The sequence below is a fragment of the Microchirus variegatus genome, assembly GCF_963457635.1.
Source record: "Microchirus variegatus genome assembly, chromosome: 22".
Lineage (NCBI taxonomy): Eukaryota > Metazoa > Chordata > Actinopteri > Pleuronectiformes > Soleidae > Microchirus > Microchirus variegatus.
The window spans coordinates 13,258,652-13,285,588 of NC_139823.1; the positions used below are offsets into that span (position 1 = coordinate 13,258,652).

At 39.2% G+C, this 26,937-nt stretch overlaps 1 protein-coding gene across 1 annotated transcript; it reads right to left on the reverse strand.

Moving 5' to 3' along the window:
• Positions 1-500: 500 nt before the first annotated feature.
• LOC310943150 (polycystin-1-like protein 2) lies at positions 501-26,937 on the reverse strand (the record flags this gene model as incomplete). The annotated part of the gene is made up of 36 exons (XM_083908676.1): positions 501-623; positions 731-862; positions 1,000-1,101; positions 1,313-1,523; positions 2,131-2,291; positions 3,615-3,742; positions 3,860-3,993; positions 4,489-4,819; positions 5,505-5,690; positions 6,079-6,213; positions 6,291-6,378; positions 6,480-6,720; positions 7,360-7,603; positions 8,811-9,006; positions 9,510-9,742; positions 9,920-10,119; positions 11,097-11,243; positions 11,425-11,603; positions 12,859-12,960; positions 13,057-13,287; positions 13,379-13,569; positions 13,668-13,782; positions 14,270-14,383; positions 14,868-14,999; positions 15,092-15,152; positions 16,795-16,919; positions 17,021-17,170; positions 17,367-17,504; positions 17,946-18,122; positions 21,287-21,400; positions 22,513-22,633; positions 23,621-23,765; positions 24,335-24,445; positions 25,406-25,594; positions 25,694-25,852; positions 26,625-26,937. 36 exons carry the CDS (start codon positions 26,935-26,937, stop codon positions 501-503), a joined length of 5,859 nt encoding a protein of 1,952 aa, XP_083764802.1.

The following is a 26,937-nucleotide window of genomic DNA, read 5'->3' on the forward strand; positions in this document are numbered from 1 at the left end:
AAAGTCGAATGGAGGAACAAAGTCTTTCTTTCTTCTTTGACTGTTTCTACACATAACTGTCTTCATGTAACCACTGTAATTACTGAAGCTTTCATTGTATCGCTCCACTTCCTGCAGCTATTTTCTTTTTCATAATTTTCCATTGCACAAAGCCAGGTCCATTAAGAATGTGTATGTGAATTAATTTGACTGGACTGTACAGAGCCATGACCTCACTCACCCTCATCCATCTGTCCCCTCCTGGTTGGATATACAGTACAGTATGATTGACTTTACTGTTCCGACTGCTTTAGACCTGCTGCACACACATTTTTGTCGATCACAAATGTGTATGCATTTATTATTTTATTTAGAAGCTTATAGAGTATATTTGAATAGTATACGAACCACCTGTACACATGATTGTGTTTTTTCCATTTTGAGAGACAAATAATAATAATAAAACAATTACACGTGAGCATGTGGATGTTTGTGTTGTGTAAATATTCAAAATCACCACATTAAAGCTTCTCCTCGGGATTCAAGTCCCTGCTGCCATTCATGTTAGTGTCTCCATATTTGAGTCCAAAAAAACTATGGACTTTCTTCAACATCAGGTCGACAATCTCCTTCTCCTCTGAAGGCTTTGTGAAAGGGGACAAAATCAACAACATTATATGACTTTATAATATATATCATTGCTAGAAATCTTGATTCGATGGTTTGAATAATGATTCCTGGTGAATTATACCTTATGCTCCATCTGCTCTTGGTTGAATGCCACGAGGATTCCTGAAACGAGAAAATTGAGCACCACAAATGTCATGAGCATGATGCAGGAACCAATGAGCAATCCAGTAAGCACGGGGTTGTAGTCAAAGACCTGGCAAACAGAAAATAAGAGAGGCAGTCAGTCACTCGGTCGCTCACCGTGGGTCAACGGATATTGGTTTAAAATTACGTAGTACTTCATATCGACAGGCAATTTATGTAAAATGAGGCCTGGCAGATGTTGCTCACCTCATCGTAGTTGAAGATGCCAATCTGCAAGCTGATGATCGTAAGAAGGGCATCAGCCAAAGTCTTATAAGAGGACAGCTTCCAGCCATAAATCACGTTGCACTAAAAAAAGGGAATGAATCCAATAGGAGATGACATTTTGATTGGTTTACAGCATGTTATCTATGTGCACAACACAACCAGGATTTATGAAGATCACAAATACATTTTAACTGTGCACGTGTTTCAGATCACGAGTAAGAATATCAAGAAACGTAAAGGACTACGATGTTAGAATAAGGGTCAGATTATGATCAACGGTGGAGATGCTCACTGCAGTGGAGTACGCGACGAGCATAATCACGACAATCACAACAAAGCCCGATATGTCGCTCCAGGCTCGCTGCAGTGTGGCTGAGAGGATGTTCATCTTGGGGTTGAATCTGAGCAGGTGCCACAGTTTGACACTGGCAAGCAGAACCAAGAAGGCGATCAGATACTGAAGCACTGAGTCGGTGCTCGCCGTCTCGTAGAAGCTGGCAAATCTGTACACACACAGCAAAGAGCGGAGTTATCAGCAGTGGCAAACTGTGACTGTAAAATTACAAACACTTTAAAAGTATATCAATATCAAAAGTAAAAAAGACACACCCTAGAATAAAAAGGAACTTGTAATTAATATATTGTCAGATTCCTAATTTGTGTATAATCAGCATTATCAGGGGTTTTATTGACCTGAAGGCATCAATTTTCATGCAGTTGGATGATTAAAAGCAATACAAAAAAATTAAAGAAACAATAAATACAACATAAACACATCACAGGTTCATAAGAACTGACAGTAAAAACTGTGTCATCAAGAATGGTAGAATTTAATGGTGTTAGTCTACAATCAATGGTCCTCAGTTTTGTGAGCGTTTAGCTTGATGAAATTGTCACAACCTGCCCATGATTTGTCTCTTCACCCTGAAGCAGTAAAATACTGGAGCTGGTTTTAAACTACATTATTTAAAACGTTATATATTTCAACAGAGAAATCAGGCCAATTGATCTCTTCTTAAGAGGCTATAGCCCTCTGCTCAGCTTGAAATTGTTTTTTTTTTTTCACTTTTCACTTGGATTATTGCTATTCACTTAAAATGTTGCTCTCACTGGTCTTTGTGGTTTTGGTAGTAGGTCATATCGCGGATGCCGAGTAGGGTTCTCCTGATGAAAACAGCCACAGCACTCCAGGTCAATACGATGATGGACAATTCCAGGAGGTTCCGCTTACTTGTAAAGTAAGCCCACCGCTGCTGCTTCAGCAGTTTGCCCTTACGGGAAAAGAGAAGACAGATTGTTGTACGTGTGCAGCATAACAAGAGCGAGTGCGTGTGTGTCCATAGATTCATATGCTTGCTGAAAAATTGCAGTTAATGATTTTGTGATTATTGTTTTTTTCCCTCATTTTATACAGTGCTATATGATATATATTTGGATTTATAATTTATTTGGATTGCTTAGTTAGGTATTCCCTACTGTGTGCATTCTCCTTTGTTTAATTCCCCATATTTGTCTTCTTTTCCCGCTGCACATGAGTTTCAGCAGCGTTTCATCAGCCCTTGCCTGACACATGGATTTAGTCTCTTCTCCTCCTCACTCCCCTGCCACTTTGCCTGGTACAATTCTGTTTTGCATCTCAGCCTTCAGCCTCATCATATCCGTGTCCTCTGTATTGACCCCGCATCCTTGCCTTGAATCAGACACCCCATTAAGAGCAGCACAGAAAGAAACTCAATGACTTCCTCCCCGTCTCAAAAATTACACTTAATTGTGAACCCCCAAGAACATAAAAACAAAAGTGTGTGACAAAAGAGTGACAGAAGAGATGAGTCAGAGCTGTTCTAAAAATATATAGAAAACAACGTCAAGTAGAAGAAAATTATAAAGCTCTTTCTTCCTCACATTACCATTTAGACATGTCAACATAATTTACATATTTAAAATAATTATATTTCATATATAATAGCTTTTAAGTAAGTAAGTCAATTTAAAGGATGAATGATTTTCAATCAATTCTTAAAGACCCAGTGTATAAAAATGAGTGATATCCACATAGTAAGCTTCTGCTTTAAAATGCAACACTCAGACGTGTTTGTCTGTTTAAGCTTCTGTAAAAACATGATAAAAAAGGTTCATCTCAGGCTACAAAAACAAAACACTTATTCATTTAAGGCAATTAAATACTAATACAAACCTGGTTAGTGGAGTGCATTTAATTTCCGCTGATAAATCCCCCCAAAATTAAAAGTGTTTGATATTAAAGTTACATGACCACACACAGACTAATGAATAATTAATTAAAACTTGAGTCAGACTTTCCATTCTTAATTTTTGTTAAACTGTTCCCTGCCAGTCAAACAGGGACATGTTCTGAGACAAGAACTGGCCCGGAAACCAAGAGGAAAACATAAAAACAAATAGATAAAGCACACTATCTTTTGAAACGTGTGGCGACAGGATTGATTTAAACAAACTAACGAGCCCTGTCTGTTTACTCTGAGGTCAGCCTGAGCTCATGAAGCCCTTGGCAGATACAGAAACCTCTGCCTGTCTCATTAAATACAGTAAATGAAAAAAAAAAAAAGGGATTTTACCTGCATTAACATGTAATAGATGATGAAAAGCAGGTATATGATCTCAGCAGCCATGACAAAGAAGTGAAGATTCCCAGTTGACTGGTAGAGACGGACAATACGCAGCTCACTGTAGAACTGAAATGCTCCTACAAAATGAGTACGAACAGTTTTATTTGAATGAAAAATGAATTCACAGTATGAATCAAGATGCAGAGGCTGATGATAACTGTATATAACATTTAGAGGCAAATACTTCGCCTTACCTACAGCTGTGGTCTCAAACAAGAGTGTGACGATGCAGAAGAGATTCACGTTAGCATTATAAACGGTGAACTCTACAAACAATGCCCTCGTGTACACATCCAGCCATTTGTTCCTGAACAGATATTCAATCGTCCTGTGGATGAGATGCAAACAACAACATTGAAACAAATGCGATAGTGACATATAGGGCAAAAACCGATTTGTAGCCAGAAGTCGGTCATGGTCAGACAAAAGTCATCGGATCAGGACGAAATTTGGTGAGTTTGTTTAAAGTTAAACGACGTGTCTAAGTCGCACATAGTTGCCAATTTGACCAAACTTGGTACACTTGTCGCTCTCATGATACCAAACATGTCCAATGTACTTCCATTAGCTCCGCCCACCCAGATGTTGGCCATTTTGGAAAAACAAAAATGGGTAGTCTATGCATTTGAACAAAGTCATCCTAGCACGTTTGAGCTAGCCACGCTAGCACTTAACTGCACCCAGGGAGCAATGGGGGATTGGGTGCCTTGCTCAGGGGTCAGGGGTGTCTGCAGTTGTAATTAAGGCTGCCTGTGACCGCATCACTGAGATCAGATGTTAATTAGACTCTTGATCTTTGATTCTTCTGTGTCTGCGTACAAACCTGCTGGCATTTTTTAAATCCGGGCCGAGCTCCGCTACAAAGCCGCCTCCCCTGTAGAGCAACATCTTGCCCCACACGGGATAAGCCCTGAGCTGAGCTCGCGTCTGGTACATCCAAGGACTGGGGGTGCTCATGGAAGAATTATCGCTCAGAGACTGATGCCAGCCCTGGTCATAGGAGCCCATGTCCTCCACCTCCCATGAATACAGAGCATGACAGTCTGGCACAAGCTGCAGCATGAGGCCTGGAACCTGACAGGAATTCTTCTGGACTCTCAGCTGGCGAAGACGAGCGTTTCCTACCAGTTTGGACTTTCCATCCGTGATGAATCCTCGAAAAAAAAAGAATTTGAAAAAATGTGATTGACACTATAATGAGATTTTAGTTATCTATAGTTTGTGATATGTGGAAAGAAAGTGAAGAATGAAGCTCTGGTATTACATTATATAACAGATGCATGTTTCTAAACACATAACATAAGGAACAAATAGAAGAAAATCAAATATGTTGTTTTTATTTCTAAAACATGAGGTCAAGAACTCTATTACGCAGCATGTGCTCAGCAAGAGCTACCAAGAGAATAGCTGAGGAGGAAAAATTGTAAATGTTTGACAATAATGCTCCCAATTAAGAATCATTCTCTAGAAGTCATGAAAGAATAAATAAAACTCACACCGTTATAAAAATGCCCACTCTCCTATGAATTGTTGAACTTATTTTGTAAACTGTTGAACTTTTCTATGAACTGAACGATCATACACTAACTCACACTTTTGTTAAACTTATAACCCATAAATTAGAAGTTCATGATTTTTAATTTATGTTTTACTAACATGACTTTTTCTATATAATAATCATGTGAGGGGAAAGTACAGCATTACGAAAGAAGCCTTCAAACTGTAACATTTTGAGCACCAGAATTGTTTTGCCAGCAATACAAACATCAGACCAACATTAATAAAAACCTTCACACTTTCTGCATAGGTCAACAGAAAAACCACGTTGTTTTTTCTTACCTGGATAAATTCCAAAGAGGTTATTGAGTAGAGATGTGTTGGCCCAAGTGAAAACATCCTCGAGACTCATGCTGTGCGAGATGTGACCACTAAAGCTTTTTCGGATGTGCTGATTTAGGAGAAATGCGTTGGAATCTCTCTGTCCGTACGCCACAAGCAGCAACATCCACATGAAACCTATATAGACTGAAACACATGACAGAGTACTGTGGAAATTCACCCGATGACTGCAGCTACAAGTGATAATGCATGTGCATCACAATGGTCTGGTTAATCCAGTTTTGGGCAACATTTGTCTGTTTATCTGTCTGATTATTGATAATCATGCAATAGGATTGTGATCTAAATCTGAAGAATCAAAAACTCAAATCAAAATGTCCCCGTGTAATTTTAGCCACATTGCTTTCAAAATTAATGTACAGCCTCTCTAGTAATAGCTTCAATAATCTCTTAGGAGTGAAATGACTGAAACATCTGAGTGTATTGACACCGTGAGAAAGTGGCAATGCTGTCTGAAGTACTGCAGTAAGATTCAACAGTCCCTTCAGATTCATCAGTGTTCCTCTGTGCTTACTGAAAATCTCTTTGAGGAGAGCCAAAGCTTTCTGCTCTATAATCTTGTTCCTTTTCATCCTCTCAACATCTGCAGGAGGTGGCGGCTCATACAGAGTCTGATCCTGTCTGACTCTTTGTTGGTCCTCACCATCACCTGCGAGTGAAGAGATATTCTTTGTTGTAAAAAACCAAAATATTTTTTGATTATTATTTCAATTTTTTTTTTTTTACCTTCATTTGAGTCATTAAATGGCACCTTTTCAAAATCTTCATCGACTTTCTTTACTACAAGTGCAAAGAACACAGCAAAGCATAGCACCTGTGGCAAGACGTACAAATGTAAGTGGATGGAAAAACAATTCAATGACAACAACACAGTGAGGGGTCTTAATGCGGGGGGAATGACACGTCCTTTCTCACCTTCAATGGCTGAATGATGAGGATACTCTGGAAAAAGGACACCACCATGGATACCAGCCAGCTAATGGAGCGCTTCTTCCCAAATTTCAAACCATAAAGCATCGTGAAATATGCTGCTACGAAACTGGTACCGGCCACGATGAACCAGCCAACGAAAACAAACCACCAGGGAAGACCTCCATGACAGCACCTCCTTTTCCTCTGTTCATCCTCGTCACAAGCGTTGTCTGCAGAACTCAACCTGCTAATGAGGAGCAGCACAGGGAACTCCATTACTGTAAGTTCATTGATAATGGAACTCGGCTGAAGCACAATTACTGCATTATTATGCATTACCATCATTACTAAAGTAAACTTTAAATGAATATGCCTTTAAATTACATTTTAAATGGCTATATGAGGACATTCAAATTCAAGACATGCACCATGTTACGTTACGAGATATGAACGCTCAGATTTGAAGCTGCAGTTCATAACTTTTAAATAGAAATCAATGTGTTACAGTAATACAATTAGTTCATATACAGTAATGCTGATTAAGCCTTTCAGCTCCACAGAGTCTCCATGTTTTTCATTGCACCAGTTTTTTTTTTTTTTTTCATGTCAATGGCAACATTCCTGCACGGTACACACTGAGTAATGTATTTTATGTCACAGAAGAACCACACTGCGCAAGTAAAGCGAGACAGCGTCATACAGCAGCACTATTGTTTAAAAACTGCATACTATTCAAGTAACACAATTCACTTCTAATACTTTGCGTGTGCTCACACTTTTGTGTATTTAGTTATACCCCAACCTTTCATTTGCAGATTTCTTGATAATGGGACTAAACCGGACTAAAACATGCAAATCCACTGGTGTGGTGAGACTTCAGTACTTTTTTTGTGTGATTTCATCATGGTCAACAACACTCGTCGTGACGAGCTGGTCTTCAAGCAAGGCCTTGATGCCCTGGACTTGCTGCAGAGCCTGGCTATAGCTGTCACGGGTGGAAAAGCTGGAGGATCCCAGCAGGCTTAGGTCTTCATGGATGCGGCACAGCTGCCTGTGTAGATGCTGAGTTTTGTGGCTCTTCTGAATGACCTCCACATCTGAACCGGGATGCACACCAGCACCTGTTTCTGTAAGGATATGTAAATGCAATAATGTCTTAGCAAGTCTCCAACTTTACACAGAAGGCCATTTTTCAACATTTTGGCCCACATTGCCAGTATCAGGGATTGCTGCTTGATTAAATTCTTCTGTTATTAAAAATCTATTCCCAAGTGGAGAGTGGGATAATCTGAACACTTGCTGTGGATATTTTCTATATTTTCAGGGATTTCAAAGAAAGGGACAGAAGGCTTGTTCTGTGAATTTGTTCACAGGATCCTTTACTTTCCTTCTGTTATTATCTACTATGGCTGAAGCTGAAAAACAGATCAGGTGTAGCTTTATACACATGCTCCATGACCATAACAATAAATAACGGATGATTAATGAATTAATCATTCTTAAAAAGTGAATATAATCTTCCCTCAATTGGCGCTTCATCAAAAACCTTGTGCACAAGAGAGTCCACTTCATAATGATTAAATTAACAGATTCATTTTTCTGTGTGTTTACTGTATATCCTATCCAATCCAACTGCATTTATAAAGCACTTTAAAAAACAGCCGAAACAAAGTGCTGTACATCAGAGATAAATAAAAACATAAAAAATAAAAACGTGTGACCTAATGGACCTAAGAACACACAATAAAACAATAAAATACTGTAGAAAGATTCAAAACAACAAATCATACAATAGAACTATAAATCGTTGTCTCACATTGTTTCTTCTGTTTTTCATCTCAGCTGAAGTGTAAAGACTTAATGGCCAATAAATTTGTTATTCGGAAAAGTCCCAGCAGAGGTTATGGCCCCATATATACCAATACAATACTTTATTGAAAAGCCCTTCATCTAAATGATCTCAATTAAATGAATCATACGACAAATATGCATTTATGCTTGGGTTTACAACTGTGTATTAATAAGATGAAACAAACTGTACTGGAGACTAAATGTTCTAAGTGAAATGTATTCACTGCTTGAACAGGTCTTTGACAGTGACTACTGAGCAGATTAATGGGGTGTGTAGGACAAAATACTGCGACAATGTAGGAAAAAGTGCAGTCAACTGAATGGAACTTTTGCAGATATCCACAAGTAATTGGATTAGTTTTATAGAGTGTCTGAAAGGCTTTGCAGAAGAGAACAGACCAAAACTTTTTCAGCTTTCTATTAGCCTCCTCATCCAATTTTGGAACATCAATAAATGTACCCACTAAACGCAGCAAGACTCACCTGGTAGCTGAGACTGAGCAAGATTGTGAAAGCCAAGTGTTTTTGAATCTGCGCCGTCATCACCGCTCTCACTGTTCCCCCTCACAAAATCCTCCACCACAGAAAGGGCTGCATTGATATCAAGATGTCGTTCCGGCCCAAACTGAGACTCGCTTTTCACAGCCTTTGAGAGTGAAAGGGCAATTCTTGTAATATCCTGAAAAAGAAAAGATACAAATCTGTTGTATTGTATTTATAATAACAGTATACTGAATATCAGACTGTATTATTTCTATACACCTAACGAGAGTGAACTATCTTGACTAAGTAGTCTTTCACTTTCCCATTGATCAAAAAACTAGGTGATTATGGGTATAAATGGACTTTTGACCAGAATGAATGTGTAAAATTGGCAATCACTCCCAGGTTAATGCTAATTTAATGTTCATCTGTTGCATTTTTGGCAGTGATGCAAATTACTGCATCATTTCCAGCAAAAACGATAGTGTGTTTATCTTCTGGTTGTTTGCTTATGAGTTAGATATGACTGTGTTCTAAGGACTGCAATATTTTTTTAATTCATCTTACTTTGTTTTACAAAACAGTAACTAGTGGCTGTAAAAGTATCACTGAACCTCATTGTGCTGTTTGTGTGTAATTATGTTAATCACCATTTAAATTCCAAGTGTGAAAGAGGATATAGGATCACAAGGAACCTACCTTGGTGATGCCATCTAAAGTGACATTGACATTTTTGTCAGTAGAAGCAGTCTGCGAGGAAGGATTTCTCTTCTGCTTCCTGCCATTTTCTCCCCCCGGTTTGCTCTTGCAGCAAGGAGTCTCCCGAGGACGAGTGTTTCTGAAGATACTGACAATGAGGAAATTGACTGGAAACATGATGAGTGAGCTCTGAACTCCAACCATGAACTGTTGCCAGGTAAACTCAAAGTAACCTGAGAGAAAAAATAGAGAGGAAGAGGTTGAAGTGGATGTGCTGATCATTTATATGTTATAAAAAGAGTTGCACACCAAATAGCCAGCAGCTTCACAAGATCATTAGGTAGACTGAGAAAACAAAATGCACAAGGATAAACGAGCTGCTGGATAACTGCTGTGAAATCACACTGTACCAAGGTCCATGGTTTGCTCTGATGGGTCTGTCGGTATGCCGTAAAACATGAGGCTGGTCAGCATTGTGCAGAGAAGTAGGGAGAAACAGCAGGACACTCTCTGCACACAAGTGAAAGTGCTACTCGGTGGTCGGTTGAGCACAGAAAACCAGAGGTGTCCATCACTTAAATCCTTTGCCGTCTTCATAAAGAACAAATTACTGGAAAGTAAAACCAACACGTTATTAAAAAAAACAAAAAAACAAAACCACAATTTTAATCCTTCATGAACTGCCAGCTAAAGATAGCTTAGCTTCAAATTTTAATTTCTGTCAGGTGGGTTTATTGCTGCTAAACCTTCATAAAAAGCCATAAATCCTTCATAAATCACCAGCCCAGTGTGTATGGTCCACCTCAGCTGTGATTAGGGCTTGTGACGTTTTTTATTCCTTTAAACTTAACTGCAGTTGAGTTCAAATACATTCATTCTTAAGCTAAAATACACAATTTAAAAAACACAGCTTACTGCTAAGTTCATTAAGTGTTTTATAAGGAAAAAGAGCTTATTTTCCTACTGTATGTTTTAGCCCTGAAATGGAGTGGTGACCCATTGAGGGTGAACACTATCGCCCAATGCCAGCCATGATTCTTAAAGTGTAGAAATGCTATAATGGATTGGTTTTGTCCTTCAGAATTTAATACTTCACATTTCTCCATTTAATTCATGTTTAGTCTGCTCCCTCGTTTAGTCCGTCTAAGTTTTCGTTTACCTGATTTGTCAGTAAACCTGTCATTATCTGAATTAAACCAAAACCACTTCTGCATTTCAGTTAAATGTTATCAATAAAACACCACTTTGGGTCTTTACACTCAGCCTTTATACTCATTCAGGTAAGAGGCCACTTCATTGATGACTGAAGGGCAACTCATTTGCAACGTACTCTAATTACAGTCACACAAACAACAATCACTATCTCACATGTCAAGGCACAGATTTGGTCGTGAAGGACAAAAAGGTAGAAAAGAAATAAGGCGCTCAAGCTACAAAATCAAAAAATGGATAGATGGACATTTGTGTCATCTGTCCAGTAAAATATTAAATGACCACTCACAATTTAGTAACCTGATAGTAGAAGGAATGAAAGATTTAGAAATGCTTGAGTGTGAACATGTTTTTTTTTTTTCTTTTTTACTTTACCCGAATCCCTTAAGCTCTTCCTCTGTCGACACAAGGAAAACTTTATCCAGGGAACAATCACCCAAGTCTATGGCCAGCCACGAGTTGCACAGAAAGTACCATTTCTGGTTTGTCTGTAGATCCTGCACCATGACATGTCCTACAAACCTGAGAAAAAGCAGCGAATAAGTGGACAATAAGACGGAATGTGGACTACACTTCGATATACTGCTCAAAAAGGGATTAAGGAAACACCCAAGTCACACAAACTGATATGATACTGATCCCACAACCTGTTGGCTGGATTCAAAAACCACACATAAACAAAGACAGTGATTATTTTGCCCACCAAGCAGGATGACTCCCCAGATTGTTGTGCCACAGCCTGATGCCTTGCAGTTCTCCCAGCGAGAAGGGCGTAGTTAGCAGGAACACATCGAGTGCACCTCTCTCAAACGCCCTTTTCTTTGGATCGGTCAGGTGGTGCGGTTCGCTGTTTCCGTCGGCACCCAGCACAGTTAATGTTACCTAAATGATTTTCACAAGCATGTTATGTTGAAATGTCAGAAATAAACACACCCACTTCATTTCCATGTTCAAGACATACAGTGTGTTTCTGTGATAAGAATTGACTACATTACAGACCTTAAATCACTTGCACAAAACTCTTGATAAGCACTCAGCATTTGTTTGTTTGTCATTTAAACCTGTGTGCGCAGAGAGAGCGAGGCATTTTTGGCACGGGGCGGGAGAGAGATAACGCGAGCGAGCAAGCGCGCTCTTGGTCATTAGTTCATTTACTTATTTTTGTGTAGGTAATATGTTGTGAAATATGTTTAAACTTAAATAAACGACATCTACAGGTAGTTATGCGTCGTTGTATTAGTTCGTCCTGTTATTGACGTCACGCTGTCATCACTTCATTAGAATCATGAGTAGCTCTTCTTTGTAAACAGCATCATTTTCTGGGGCCACGCAAACCTGTACTAGTGTGGAGTTATTCTACAGTATTCATGACAGTAACATAGACCATCCTAAGGTAATCTACTGCAGTAATTATGTTCTCTACCAGTAGAAAATGCTGTTAACACCTGATAATACATGAAAAAAAAATAATACTGTCAGATACCGTGAAACCGTTCGATTTTTGAAAAATACCGTGATATATATTTTTGGTCATACCGCCCAGCCCTACACAAAACTATAATGTAATGTAGTCACCAAGAAAGTTCTCTATAAATACGGATACAGAATTGATTTTCCACCCCTTTCCCTTCCTCATGAGTGTTGTAGTGAGCTGGAGCTAATCCCAGCTGACATAGGAAAGGTAGGCAGTCCATCACAGGGCCAACACATCCACACCTATGGTAAATTTAGAGGGTCTTTGGACAGTGGGAACAAAACCAGAGGAACCCACACACAGTGAGAACTTGCAATCTCCATACAGAAGTGCCCTTGATGCCACTACACTGCTGCAGTACTGGCATTTACAATCTACGGTAGTGGCATTTAATGAATCCTCCGGCCAATAAACATAAAATAAATATCATGTAGTAGAATATGAGGCTTTTGTGCATGTTCTTCAATCAGTTAGCAGCTATTCTCAAGACATACTGTGGGTGACTGAGGGCAGAATATGTAATCGCAATAACAGACAGGTAATTGTGCTAAAAAAAAAATAAAAATCACGAGGACGTGTGTAAAATATATATTTGCCGTTCCTGAACCTCCGTGTCTTTTCCATCTAGTTCTATGGGTATTTTAAAACAAAAGTAAGAATCACCTGAGAGGAGGTGGAAGCTCCTCTCCGATGCCCGGTGCAAACATTCAACAGGTAACTGTACTCATCCATGGGGTTGTTGTCCTTCAGAACTGTCACTTTCACCTGTCATTAACAAACAAGCAGCAAATGTACACAACATTAAAATGTACAAGCCGTATTTGTGATTTTTTTCCCTCTGGTGAAAGCGTTACTCTGTACCTTGAGTGCGTCTTGAATGTCTTTTCTTCGAGCCCACACAACCGCGACGAGGTAAGCCACAAAAAGTGCACCGACAAAGCACACGACCACAGGATTCTCAGCAAAGCTGCTGAACAGCTCAGCAGTGCGAGATGGATCAACAAGGTTGGGAGTAACAAAGAAGGAGCTCCCAAAGAAGGTCAGGTGGTTGCAGAGGCACTGGGTGACTAAAGATGTGGTCTCAAATCCAACCTTGAAACACAGCAGCGTTTGCTCCGTTTGTTGTCATTGATTTTTAAGGAACGATTTAAACATGACAGATGGACTGAAGTCTTGTACTCACCCTGCATCCTTTAGTGCCCCACTCCAGTGATGATTCATCCCAAAACTGACAAGCAGCAGAGATGGAGGTGACTGATAAAGTGGCATTAATAGATTTTATACCAGAACCTACAATGGGCCGCACAACAAGATAATAGACTCCAGTTTTTCCATTGAAACTTGTAGGGTCTACAAGCCAAGTGTATCTCTGCTCTGCATCACGCAAACACAAAAGCACTCATTCATTATTGTATCAGAGAAAAAACAAAACAAAAAAAAAATCATTACATCTCAACAACTGAGGAAAAAACCTTGTGTAGTTCCTTGGTGAGGCATCTCTGTCATCGCTGCATAGTTTGCTTCTGTGGGGTAGCTCATATGACCGAGGAACAGCTTGAAGGGTAATGGATCTTCCGAAGGCTCCATCTTTAAAAAAGTATACCAACAGCTAAATTTCATAATTTGACACAATTTGATTTGCTGTTGTTGTTGATGATATTTATTATTCTGCCTCTGTTTGGTCTTCATCAACAGGAATGATGAATTTTTGAGCAGTAGAATTCACTTCTGTTTTCTTTGTTTTCATTCATACTCTAACAAGTCTGCAGCCATCTTGGGTTTTAAGTGCAATGTTCTTGTGGCTTTTCTCCTTCTTGTAAAAAACAAACTTCCTGTGTGCAGCAGTATCCAATTTCTGCCATTCTTCATTTAGAACTGATAGACATTCAACCATCAACATTGTGTGAACACTCTTGAGAGGAGTTTGAGTTTACAGACAATTTTCAAATTCAAAGGCTTTATTTGTGTGTTGGCAACACACAAATAAAGGCAGTGGAATACATTTACAATAGCAGACAGGGCTGATAGGAAATGAGTTGTCCCCAAAAGTGGAATTAAAAACATGTTGATGAACCTTTAACACCAACGTGGTGTCAGTTGAAGGGACGTCAATGGCCATAGTGCTGTAGTTCCCCAGGTCCAAAACTGAGGTGTTCACTTGCTCTCCATCAGGCCTCGGCAACAGAATCTGTGAGTACATCAGATATCACTTCAGATTTAACTCACAAAGGGTCTGCGAATGTCACCACTTGTAATTATGTAAAAACAGATTTTTCCAATCAACACCTTGGGTCAAAGTGTATCTGACTTTAATGGTGTAGACTTGTCATGAATATTTTCTCAAAAGTGAATTGTGTTCCCTCAAGAGGAAGAATGATTCAAAGATAATTTGCAGCTCGGGTAAAAAAAAAGAAGAAGTCGGTTTTGATCCATGTTAATAATAACAGGTTCAATTCATATGCACAACATATCCAGACTAAACCAATTGGTCTGTCACACCTCACATTTTTTTATTGGTCTAATTAGTATGAGAGTTTTGTCCTCCACATACATACTTTTCATTATTCATGTGGTCATTCATGTATTAGTAAAGCGAACTGCTTCCATGAAGTCTGGAGGGAGCTGTTTACAAGGATATGAAATCTGAAAATAGAGTCGCTGCATGTGCTTACCTCAACATCCTCACTTAAATTCCCCACATCAATAACAGAGCCATTTGGTTTTGTGAGAGTTAGATCACCAATTGGTCCACTGATGTTTCCTCCCTCGTTCCAGGAAAATAGATTTTGACCTAAAAACAGCATCTGTAAATGAAGAAGAGCAAGAAATAGAATCATACACTGGTAATAAATTGAAAAAAAAAAATCATTCGACACATTAGGATTGAATTACTTACTCGTACATCAACAGGTTCTTCTGGAGGAAGCAGGTAAATGGGCAGTGCTGGTAGAGTAAAGCTGGGGCAGGAACAATTGGGAAAACGTATAGAAGCTGTATGCAGACTTCCCATTGTCATTCTGTTGGAAGAGATGAACGTATTGCTTGTCTTTGAGTTTTTGTTCAGTGTTTATCTCTGGGTTTGAATTCGCCTTATTACACTCAAAAAGTTAGGGATATTCGACAAGAAAAGTTCATGCTACAGTGATATTCTACTATGAACGCAGAGCATTTAAGTAGAAGGATGCAATGGTAATTTCTTTATCTCAAACAAGACCTAACAACAGTGGTGTCAATACCACAACAAAAAAATCTCAATGTCTCAATAACTTGATCAATTTTAAAGTGTTGTCTTGGTCTCATGCTGTCAAAATCACAAAGAACATCATGATGAAGACTGTTGGAATACAAATTGTCATTGAACCAGAACGTTTAGTCGTTCAATAACAATTGAACCACTACATCAGACAGTTGTGTTTTTGGCAGTGAATCACCTTGTTAGATAAAAGCATGTTATTCAATTAGGAGTGAAACGATTTACTGAATAATTGGACATGTGCATTCAAAAGTTTAGAAAAGGTGAACTTAAGTTCACCATTCTGAAATTTAATCCAAAAACCAAACATCCCTAACTCTTTGGGGATAGTGTATAATTCTCACCCACCGACACCATGGTCACCGGGGGCGACAGAGACTCAATTACCAAAAAAGACTGACGTGAACTGGAATAACCGTAGATCAAGAAACTGGCCTCCTGATTAGAATGTGACCCGTCTGCTGAGCCATAAAATGTTGAGAGCACCACTCTGTATCTCTGTAAGAATTACTGTGAGTGTGTATGTTGTTAAATCACCAAATTAAAATATTTATGTAAGCACAGACGAGGGCACTCGTGGGTGAACTCCTGTTGAGTAGCTTTTGGATATTATGTGAGTTAGTTATGAATAATCAACATACACTTTGTTTGGATTAGACAGCAGAGTAGTCATTTGTGAAACAGCGGTTAAAAGGCTTAGATAGCTCCGATATCCAAATTTAATGCAATCTTCCTACAAGCAAAAACAGTAGTTCTCAAAGTGTGGTTCCAAAAAAAAAGCAAAAAAAAAGCAATAAGTTATGTAACTTTGCCTAATTTGGGAGGACAAAGGGAGAAATATTAGATGCTTTCATAACTGAAACTGAGCTGTGAAAAATGTGTGAGAGGGTGCACTCTGAAGTGCGGTGGCTCACTTGTAATAAAGTTTTTCAGTGAGTGTTTGAGCCACATAAAGCAAGTTTTGTCTGTAAAGACTCTCTGGCCCTTAAAATACTTGAGAAACACAATGTTCTAGAGCACAGCTATTTGTCAAACAGAAACGCATATCACTACTCACGATAATGAACATGATCGTAAATCAAGTTCATGGTGGATCTTTCTCATTTTTCCTGGTTGTATGCTGAGTTAATCAAGCCAGCTTTACCAAACATTTAGCATTATAGTTTGGCTATGCTCACATTACCAGGCTCATATCATGTACTTCATTCCATTTATGTGATACAGATTAAATCAAACATCACATTTATTTATAATACAGTATTACAACCTGGCCAGTAACATGGCCCCCATGTCCTTCACGATAACTTCACCTACAGGGGTTGTGTAATAGCTGTGCTGGAACTTACCTATTGACGAAAACACCTATAGTTGGTTGGTGAATAATTACTGGCCCCTCGTTTTCATCAATAAACATCAACAGTGCACTCTGCACATTTTTCAGGGCAAGGAGAATGGCATCAGAGACGTTTCTCTGCAAAAGACAACATTCATTAATGAGGAGATATAGTATAAAATAGTAGAACTCATCATTCTAAATCCAATCAGCTGAGGTTGTAAAGTTAAATGACTCACACTAGAAACAGAAGAGCGCAGGATATTGGCGACTCCTTCCACAATGATACTGGCTGTATTGTGTATTTCTTTCTGGCTTTCCTCACTTTTGTTCAGACCCATGTTGAGGAGAGATGAGCTGAGGCTCGCGCATAAGAGCGCAGCGTCTTCCTGGAGTTGAGAATAAACCCTCACAGTCAGAGATATTTCATAATTTTTGGAGGTATAATCAAATATCAGATCACAAAGCCTAATAATGGCAAATTCCCATTGACATTTAGCAGCACAGCTAAGGACATAGAGTTTTCATGTAGTTATAAGAGACGCAATCCTGCCTCCTACGTATGAAGTGTCATGTTTACAGTACCTGAGCAGAGGAGGTGAGCTCGGTGCCCTTCGCACTGACAGCAATGAGACTTCTAGTGTAAGCCTGCACCTCTTCTGGAGTGTTTGGAGGCACGTCTCCAACTGCATCGATCAATATGTTCAGCATGTCCTCACGTAGCTTCAACAGAAAAAAAAGCATTTAAACTAAATATGGATTTGTTTTCATTTTATTTTTAATTATAATTTTTTCGTTTCCAGTCTTTAGGGGAGTGCATCCCCACAGACAACCAAGTCCTAGCTTATTAAATTCTAAGAACTACAAACTCTGCAAAAACAAATGACGCAGGCTCCAAACAATACAAGGGCCACAGCTCATGACTTTAAATAGAATTGAACAAGAAAATATACAGTACATAGAGAATATTGTGAAATTATAGGATGTTGATGATTATTACTTAGATCTGAAAAGTTGCAATACTACTGAACAATTAATAATTCATTTGTTGCTATAGTTTGCACTAATTTGACTGCAAGCAAAAGGTGGGTTACACTGTAGAACAACTCCTATATGGAAATGATTCTCTACCGCTTGAGTCACGTTGGTCATGTCTGTGTTTACCTGTTGCCTGTCGTCTTTTTTCGAGTCATCAGATTGATTGTTCAGGTTGTTGGCCACAGGAATCAGGAATTGTCCCACAGTTTCTCCTGACAGCAAACCCTGTGCCTTTAGCTGAGCCACAGCCTTTTCCATTGACACTTTCAGTTCATCTACAGTTCCTTCAGTCAAATCCTGCACCTGAGAACAAGAAAACATTGCCTTACAGTCAAGTAAAGGAGAAAAGCAGCATTTCCTTTTTTTTTTTAAACAATGTTATTAGACAAACCCATGTTGTTATATTGGTGCCAACAACAAAGCTGTCATTTTTTGCAGTTGCTGTTATTATCAGTTTGTAGTCGGAACTGCTGTCTCCAAGAGGAAGGAAGACAAATGTCACTTCACTTTTCCTGCTGCAAAGCAGGTCCTTACCTGACAATTTGCCAAAAAAGACAAACAGTTCATGAATTAGATTAATAGTTAGAGTACTGCATAAATCATAATGCTAGTGCTTAAAACAGCAAGACATTATTTAGTTTGTTTGAAATCAATCTCTGATTAGATGAGGTAAGCAGTCTTTTGAGAACTTACCTCCAGTCTTAAAACAGTAGTCACAATAAGAACAGGGCTTTTCAGTCTTGCAGGTTATATTGAACGCATCAAGGACTGTTCCACGCGATGGTGAAACGTGACATGAGAGGCCATCAGAAATGCTGGATTCACTTATAGTGGTGCTAGGTAGTGAAGTAGCAGTAGCAGTAGCAGGAGCAGCAGTGGTATCTTCAGCTTTGGCTGTCGTAACCATAGTAGCTGGATTGTTTGTGGTCGGAGCGGTGGAGGATGTCTTTATGGTGTATTTTCTGTAATAGGGTCTCGATCCTATGGCTGTGGTAGGAAAAGACAAAGACAGCATGCGATTAGTATTAGTTCTAAAGATAAATGTGCATTTTCAAAATTCAGATTAAATTAATCGGCAAAATTATTTGCATGTATAATTATAGACTGCTATATAGATTACAGCTTTGTTTCCTTTGAGCCATACAGTTCAGTTCAGCTTGCCACGGTGCGGTTTGGACTGGCACACCCTAATCTGGCTTGTGTTTCCAGTGTGGGGTATGCGCAATACATTGAATAGCAACCAGAGACTGAGGTACAAAAAGAAGGTAATTTGAATGGGAGTCTATGGGAAAATGACCAGTGAACACTTCCATTACAGATTTCTGTTATCAGGTCTTCCTCAATGGAGTATGATGTCAAAAATTAAATGATGGTCCCATGTAGAGGAAAACAGACAATAAACAACGGCATGTGTGGACACCAGTATGAGGTCTGTGAACTTAGATTCTTCAAGAACTGACATGGCATGAATGAAATCACAAAAAAGTTGAGGCTTTCTTTTGCAAATAGAAGACTATGTCCACTTTTTATATACACTCAGGGGGCAGAGCGCACACATGATATTGTCAAAATGCTAAAGAGAGCATATACGCACTAGTAGTCACAACCACAATGACATTCAGACCCGCCGCCTTGGCCAGAGCAAGGTTGCTATAGCTCACGGTATAATGTTTTGAACCAGTCTGCTTTAGTATTGGTGGCCTTTTTCCAGACTCTCTGTAGCAGCTCTGTGTCTCAGCCTGTTAACACATTAACATTTAAATCCATTAGGTCAGCTTTAATAACAGTATAATATCTTTCAATCTTAAGACGAGTACTGTTTTGAAACTCACCGGCCAGTCCTCATGGCCTCTTGGGTCCTCGATGGTCCACACCGCTTGTCCACATAGTTTACATGATAGTTTAATTTTTGCATCTTTGTTCTCTTTTATTGGGTTACAGCCAGCTAAACAGGTGAGGCTATAGTAGAATAAATTGCACAAACACTTTGGTTAATACACAACCAGTATGTACAAACATACAGGGAAAATTGAGCTTTAGAAACATTCCATACCTTAGAAGCCAAAGTTTAGGTGTCAGAGTGATGCATATGGATGTGGTCTCTGTCACAACATTATCTTGTATTAAACTAAAATGATATTTGTTAAATTCAAATGGATCAGGTAGGCAAGGTTTTGTAATTGTGTGAGTCACTTCACTGGTCCTTCTTTCACACTTGCAGGGACTTTCTGTGAACCAACAAGGACATTTATTACATTACTGCAACGGACAACCTGACAAGCTTTTAACCAATAAATAAATACATCAGTGATTAAAGTGGTTTGGTAGCGAATAAGGCTATTTCATCTAGTTATTTCTGTGGTTCTGCATTATATATACACTGTACATACATAAATACATTTTTAAAAGTATGAGCCAATTACTGCATTAACACAGCTTTCCTGTCTGTAGTATTTGTCTGAGTACATCTAATATATATATTTGTGTCATAGGTCTATAACTCAACTTTTGTTGCTCGGAGAAATGTTTGCAGCCTTGTATCCACTGAATGTTAAGATCGCCCTGACAAGATGGATTGTAAACACTTAACTGGCAGCAAGGATCTTAAGTTGGCTTAACAATTTGCGAGTTACAGCTTATAAAACCAGTCAAAAAGTTTCAGCCTGTAAATAAATACATTTTTAAAAAAGCCAGTATTGTCTGAAAACAGGTGTAAATGTAGCCTTATTATCTCAGCACACTGTCAAGTGTCAAATGAAAAGCCTGACAGGTGCAGCAACAGTAGCAACAGGTGATTAGTATCAAACTGCTTTGCATGAAATGGTCTGCGCAGAAAATTACTGGCAGCATCTGTTGAACGAAACCATTTTGATCTCAGTAAGTTTAAGAAAATAAGGCAGAAAACATGATTCTTACTGCATTCCCATCGGTATTCTATACTGGAGTGACTTGGTATGGTTGCTTCATCGACGGAGAGCGTGATACTTTGATATGTGCTGACAGAGTTTGAAGGGTTTGCTATAATTTGCAACAATGATCTGACAACTCTCACAAGTTCCTCTGTCTGAAAAATAAACAAAAGCCTTCATTAATATGAGTTAATACTGCAAGACTGCACATTTCCTTAAGAGATACGCCACAATAGCAATTAGTGTTCTAAAAAAGATTACCATCCTTGGTTTCAACCTCAACCATTTGTCATTATATCCATGAGCCAACGTATCCACATCCACCTCCAGTGAGGAGAAGTCATTCACTGCTCTGAGTTTCACTTGGACAGTTCCTGCAAGAGATTGCTCACTTAATTACTTGGCACAGAGTTTTAAAATGTATAGTCCCGCGTTTTTTGCCATGTCTTCCATACCTTGAATTGGGCGTCCAATATGAAAAATTCCCTCTCTTGCATTCAGTTCTCTCGTCTCATTGAAAGTTTCATCATCTCCCGTCAGAGAGAAGAGGAGCAGTACAGGTGCTCCCTGCTCAAGAGAAACACCAACAGAAATATCTGGAGAGTCCAAACAGTCGTCCGTCTCCGTCAACATGGAGGCCTGAAGTCCAGCAACTTTCTCCACAACACACACCTGCAGTCCATGAAAAATCACAAAACAGTAAACAGCACAGTACAATATCATGTTCCCATGAAACTTAAAGGTGAAATAGGTTGCAATATACTAAGTTATTAATATAATTGATCTGTGGCGTCACCCACCCAGTTCAACACATTGGATATACTGAATGATACGGGACCTAAAAAGTCTCAGTACGGCTGCCATGCTGATGTGGAAACTGAAAATCGGTAACAAAGACCTTCGGTAAATGTTTGCCTAACTATCTCTTTCCATTTTTGTCTGTTGTCACCTTGTCACCTCCTCTCATCATATGATGATTCTCCTTTCCTGTGGCTCAACGCTGCTATTTTCTGCCAGGTTTTAACATTAGTCCATCTTTTACTTACCCTTTCCTCAAGTAACTTTCTACAACCAACTCCTCCAGTGTGTGTGTCTGTGTTTGTGAGAGATACACTGAGCTCACAGACAGAAGAGAGTTGAGGAGAGCTTGAACAGCAAAACACAAGTGAATCATAGAGGCGAGAAGGTTAAGGGATAGTGACCATACTGGACCAAGAATGTTGAAGATGGAGCTGCCGGGGCAGGAGGAAAAGAGAAATACCACAGAGAAGGTTCATGGATGTTGTGAACAAGGACATGAGGACAGTTAGTGGAATAGAAGAGGATACAAGGTAGATGACAAGATGGAGGCAGATGAGCGGCTGTGGTGGAGAAGCTGAAAGAGGAAAAAGCGAGGACTGGCAGCTGTGATGAGTTGTTTAATAAGTTGACTTAAAAAAGTAATTCAAGTTGTATTTATCGTGACACTCGGGCAACAATTATGATTAATCAAACAGCAATTACACATTTTTTAAGGCCATGTTCCATCACTGAGAAAGATACAGCCTGATGAAGACTGAAAGATGCTAAGTGGATGAAAATATCCAGGTTCTGCTGCAACCAATTTCCTGCTGTGATGCTCTAATGAAAGGTTAATTTTAATTTTTCTTTGATTCTAATCAAGCATCTAATGATATGATCCAAATGTTAACTTCAGCCTCTAATATTCAAGGTGACATTTAAGTTAACTATGAAAGAAAAATACATGAGGAGAAGATTATTTTACTTTACTATGGTCAATTTACCTGCAGCTCTGTGGACACTTCAGGGAACGTGACCATGTTAGACGCGTAAATTTCCAGCTGGTGGCAGCCGGGACTGAGCTGCTTCATCATCACCACTGTGACGTTATGAGGAACATTTCCTCTGATCACAGACAAACTGGACAACACAATTGCATCACTCTGAATTCTGTAGCTCACATTTGACCCTCCAGAAGAAAAAAAAAGGAAAAATAAACACACGTTACAGAATCTGGTCACATTTTAAGCAGTTATATAAAATTGGTGATGAATAATCCATGGAGCTACCTGCTTTTGCTTCCATTTGAATTTGAAATGTATGTCCATACAGGACTTTGCACACGGTCGCATTAAAACCCTGTGCTCCAGCATAGCATCGAGTGACGCTGATGTCTGCGACAGGCTCTAGAATGGAAATCATTCTCTGGGCTGTGATGAGCACATCATTGACGGTGCATTCAACTGACACAATGAACATGCTTGGATACATATATTTGTGCACAACGCTTTCCTCCAACCTGAGAATAAGCACAGGAAAAAAAGGCCTTCACACACACACACTCAAACCAATGATAAATGAAAAATAAAGTGAGCAAAAGATGAAATCTAAACACTAAACAGCATCATTAGTCTTAAGGATATAATGACTGACGAATACTTAATAATTATAAAACAGTGCATGTGTATGTAACTTTTAATTGTCTGAAGGGACCAAATCTGGCCCTCATTTAAAAACGTTTGTACACCCCAGGTCTATATGGAGTGTTAAGCTTTCTTTTGTCTTCCAATGCCCGTGTTGTGTTCAATGGGAATTCCAGCAATTTTTTCTGCCTTAATTTGGCAACATATGCATTGTAATTACTGTAGAAACTGAGGCAGAGCAGAAAAAACCCTGTCACTTAATTCAAAATTTGGAGCATGCCTCAATGACCAAGCCATTTATTCTACTCATTGAGACACAAAGTTCTTCCAGGGCTGCAGAGGAAGTTATGCAGGCTTCCACAGGATGAGGAGCACTCCCCCCACACATTCAAAATGCTGCATTAATATAATTTGACTATATTATTTTAAAACCACATTCTACAGTGAATCTATGCAAACAGATACTTGCCCCTCGGCACTGTTCAAATGAACAACACAGCCATCTCCGGTGCTCAGTCTGCAGGCAGGTTTTCCCCATGGCAGTAAGAGCCATTTCATGCTGATGGTGATGTCAGTAAAAACAGCAGCTACACTGCTCAGTGTCAGTGTGAGCCCTGGGGGGACAGGAAATTACCAGAAATTAAACAGAGTGCCTTAAATTAATCAGGTCTCCAAACAAGCTTTAAAACAGGCAAGCAAATAAACAAACAAACCAATCCCGACACAGATACCTCTCTTTCTGTTTTATTCATTTGCTTTACACATTTTTTGATACTGCTGCATATTTTCTTTATTAATCAGGATTCAGGGTCATCATGATGACCTTCTCTACAACCAAATAGCAGCAGCAGATGTGTTTTGTGACATATTTTGATCTCAGAATCAACATAATGTTGAATGAATGAACTGCTACTGTACATGAAAGCAGCAGAGGTGCATGACAGGCATCGGGACTGCGCATCTGTCACACTGGACACAACATCAACAATGACATTCAGTGCTCTATATGTGGTTAAATCTATAGGTAACAAAGGCAATTTGGTTCGTTAAGACAAACTGTCTGAATGTTCACTGCATTAAACTAACAAAAAATGCTGCAGAGACGGAGAGAAACACCTTTTCTTCTTTTCAGTGGAATAAACTAAGATTGTGAGGTTTTAGCTTAAACACCACAGTGACTCACCATCTTTGCAGTGGTAATCCACAGACAGATAACTCCCTAGCTGAGGACAGGGATCATCAAAGGAGGGCACAAACTCAGAAACCTGGCAAACCTGACGACCATGGCAGTGTGCTGGAAAAGACATTAAAAATGGTAAGTTTTACTTCATTTTCATTTAAGTTATATTGTGCACAATTTATAACTAAAACATTGATGAAGACCCTGGAAATAGAGCATGCACTTGCAGACTCCGTCAACACCAGATTTTGAGCACAAATTATAATCAACGTAAATCTGATCCGATCGCTCAAGCCTGAAAAGCCACACTAATGCGGCTGAGATAGTTAAGCAACAGCCATATTATATAGCTTTCTTAATCCAATCAGTGCACTTTGGAGTAAATGAAGTGTGTTTAGACGTGAATCAGTCAATGTTTTACTGTTACTTTACTGTAATTTGTTGACTCACTGCTCGTTTCACGCTGAAGGCTGAGAGCAGAGCTAATAAATGACGTAAACGGTGTTGGTGAACTGCTGACTAATGTTTTGGCACATCAGTCTGGACTCAAGTCCAAGAAGATTGAGGTTGAGGGAGACGATAAAACAGTAACACCTCACGAGGAGAATGCTGTCTTTAACCAGGTGCATTCTGGGAGAGGCTGCACTGCCCTGTGACCCTGAACAGGATAAGCAAGTTTGGAGAATCAATTGTCTGCTTGTGCCTACATGACTTGATATTTACCTAAAAACAGATGGATATTTTCTTATGTACCATTGGGCATTTAAGCTCTTATTGTGTGACTCCATAAATGTCCAGATGGGCATGAAATATTGTCAAATAATAGTGCACAATATGTGCTTTGTGACTGTTTTCAACCATGTAGAACCTTTCATGCAGCCACAAATGTTTGTTTACTCTCTATTGACATCAGCTGATGAAATGAGAAGGTCCATTAAGAAGCTAAGAGCAGTTACAAAACAAATCAGATGTCAGTTACATCACCATACTGCACACAATTTAATCTATACACCATAACCCGTTAAGGATAATTCATTCACAGTATATTTTTTTTATCCCACATTTTAATCTTACCTGCAAGTGAATCTCCAACATCCAACCAACCACAATGCTGTCGTGTAAAGCGTGTTGGTAAAGAGAGTGTGGACTGACAGTAATGGAGGTTCTTGCGACCATAGAAGCCACCATTGATCATTAACATTTGAGCAGAGCCACACCGCAAACTGACGTCATGACCCGGACACACAATGGATCTCGTAGATTCTGGAGCGAAAACAAGAACACAAAGCATTTGCTCTTCCATGATTTAGCTTGAACTCATCTTGTGATTGTATTTCTCCATGAAGGAATCAGAAGACATACCAAACTGGCAGATATAAGGCATATCTTTGTTGCAGTCTGTTGTGGCTTTCCACTGGAAGTTGGAGTCTTTTAAAATGTGGCCACAGGCTGCTCCTGGCTGTGGGCTGCTTGCCCAGTTTGAATAGATGATGTGAGAGCCATCGAGCCAACAGAGATCTCCTGAGGACACAACAGAACAACAGTTTGAGATGAGCCGCCCAACATTAATGTGTGGTAAGAAAGATGAGATAAATGGTCATAATTATGAGATTAAAAAAAAAAAAAAAAAAATGATGAGATTAAAAAGTTATAATTATGAGATTAAAAAAATCGAAATTATGATATTAAAGAATTTGAAATGATGAGATAAAAAAAAATCGAAAGTCATGAGATAAGAGTAATAATTATGAGATTAAAGAGTCATAATTATGAGATAAAAAGTCATAAATATGGGATTAGAAAATAGAAATGATGAGATTAAGTCATAATTATGAGGTTTAAAAAAACGATATGAGATTAAAAAAATCGGTATGAGATTGAAAAGTCGAAATTATGGGATAAAAAGTCATAATTATGACTGTGCGCCTCAACGGCACCTGTTTGAAACAGGCTTCCATAAGTGTTAGCATTCACTGACTCAATCTAAGAATACGCATTTCCTTTCTGCCTTCTGGATGCCATACCAAGTGTGAATATGAAACTTTACTAGGTTTGCATCGTTTTGAGGAAATATAATGAGAGCATGTGAAGAAATTTCTCACTCACACAGAGACTAAAAATCTCTTTCAAATGTCTTTTGACTTAGAATAAATTTACAACTTATAATGACACAACTGTGCCAATTACGCCATAACTATATTCTTCACAGCTGGGCGCCTGTATCCGACTGGTTCAGTGGTGAAGGCAGGAACAATTAAAGAACAAAAACAATAACATTCATCTTCCCTCTTACCATCAACAGCCGCATAGTTTTCCAGGTTTGGAGAAGCAGAAGGTGCTACTCCCAGCCATGTATCCGTCTCAGGATCCAGGTGTCGCTGAAGGAAATGCTGAGCGTCTTTATCTGGGATGAAAGCGAGGTGTCCTCCGCGCTCCTCACACCAATCTTGAGCACGAGAGAAAGAGCGCCGGTGACCGACAAACTCATAGCAAGAGCTTCCAAAAGCCTTCTGAGGTTCTGGACAGGAGTGATCAGTCTCATCTTCTGCACATGACGGACAGTAGAGAGTCACCAGGATCAGCAGCTGCAGAGCTGTGCAATGCAT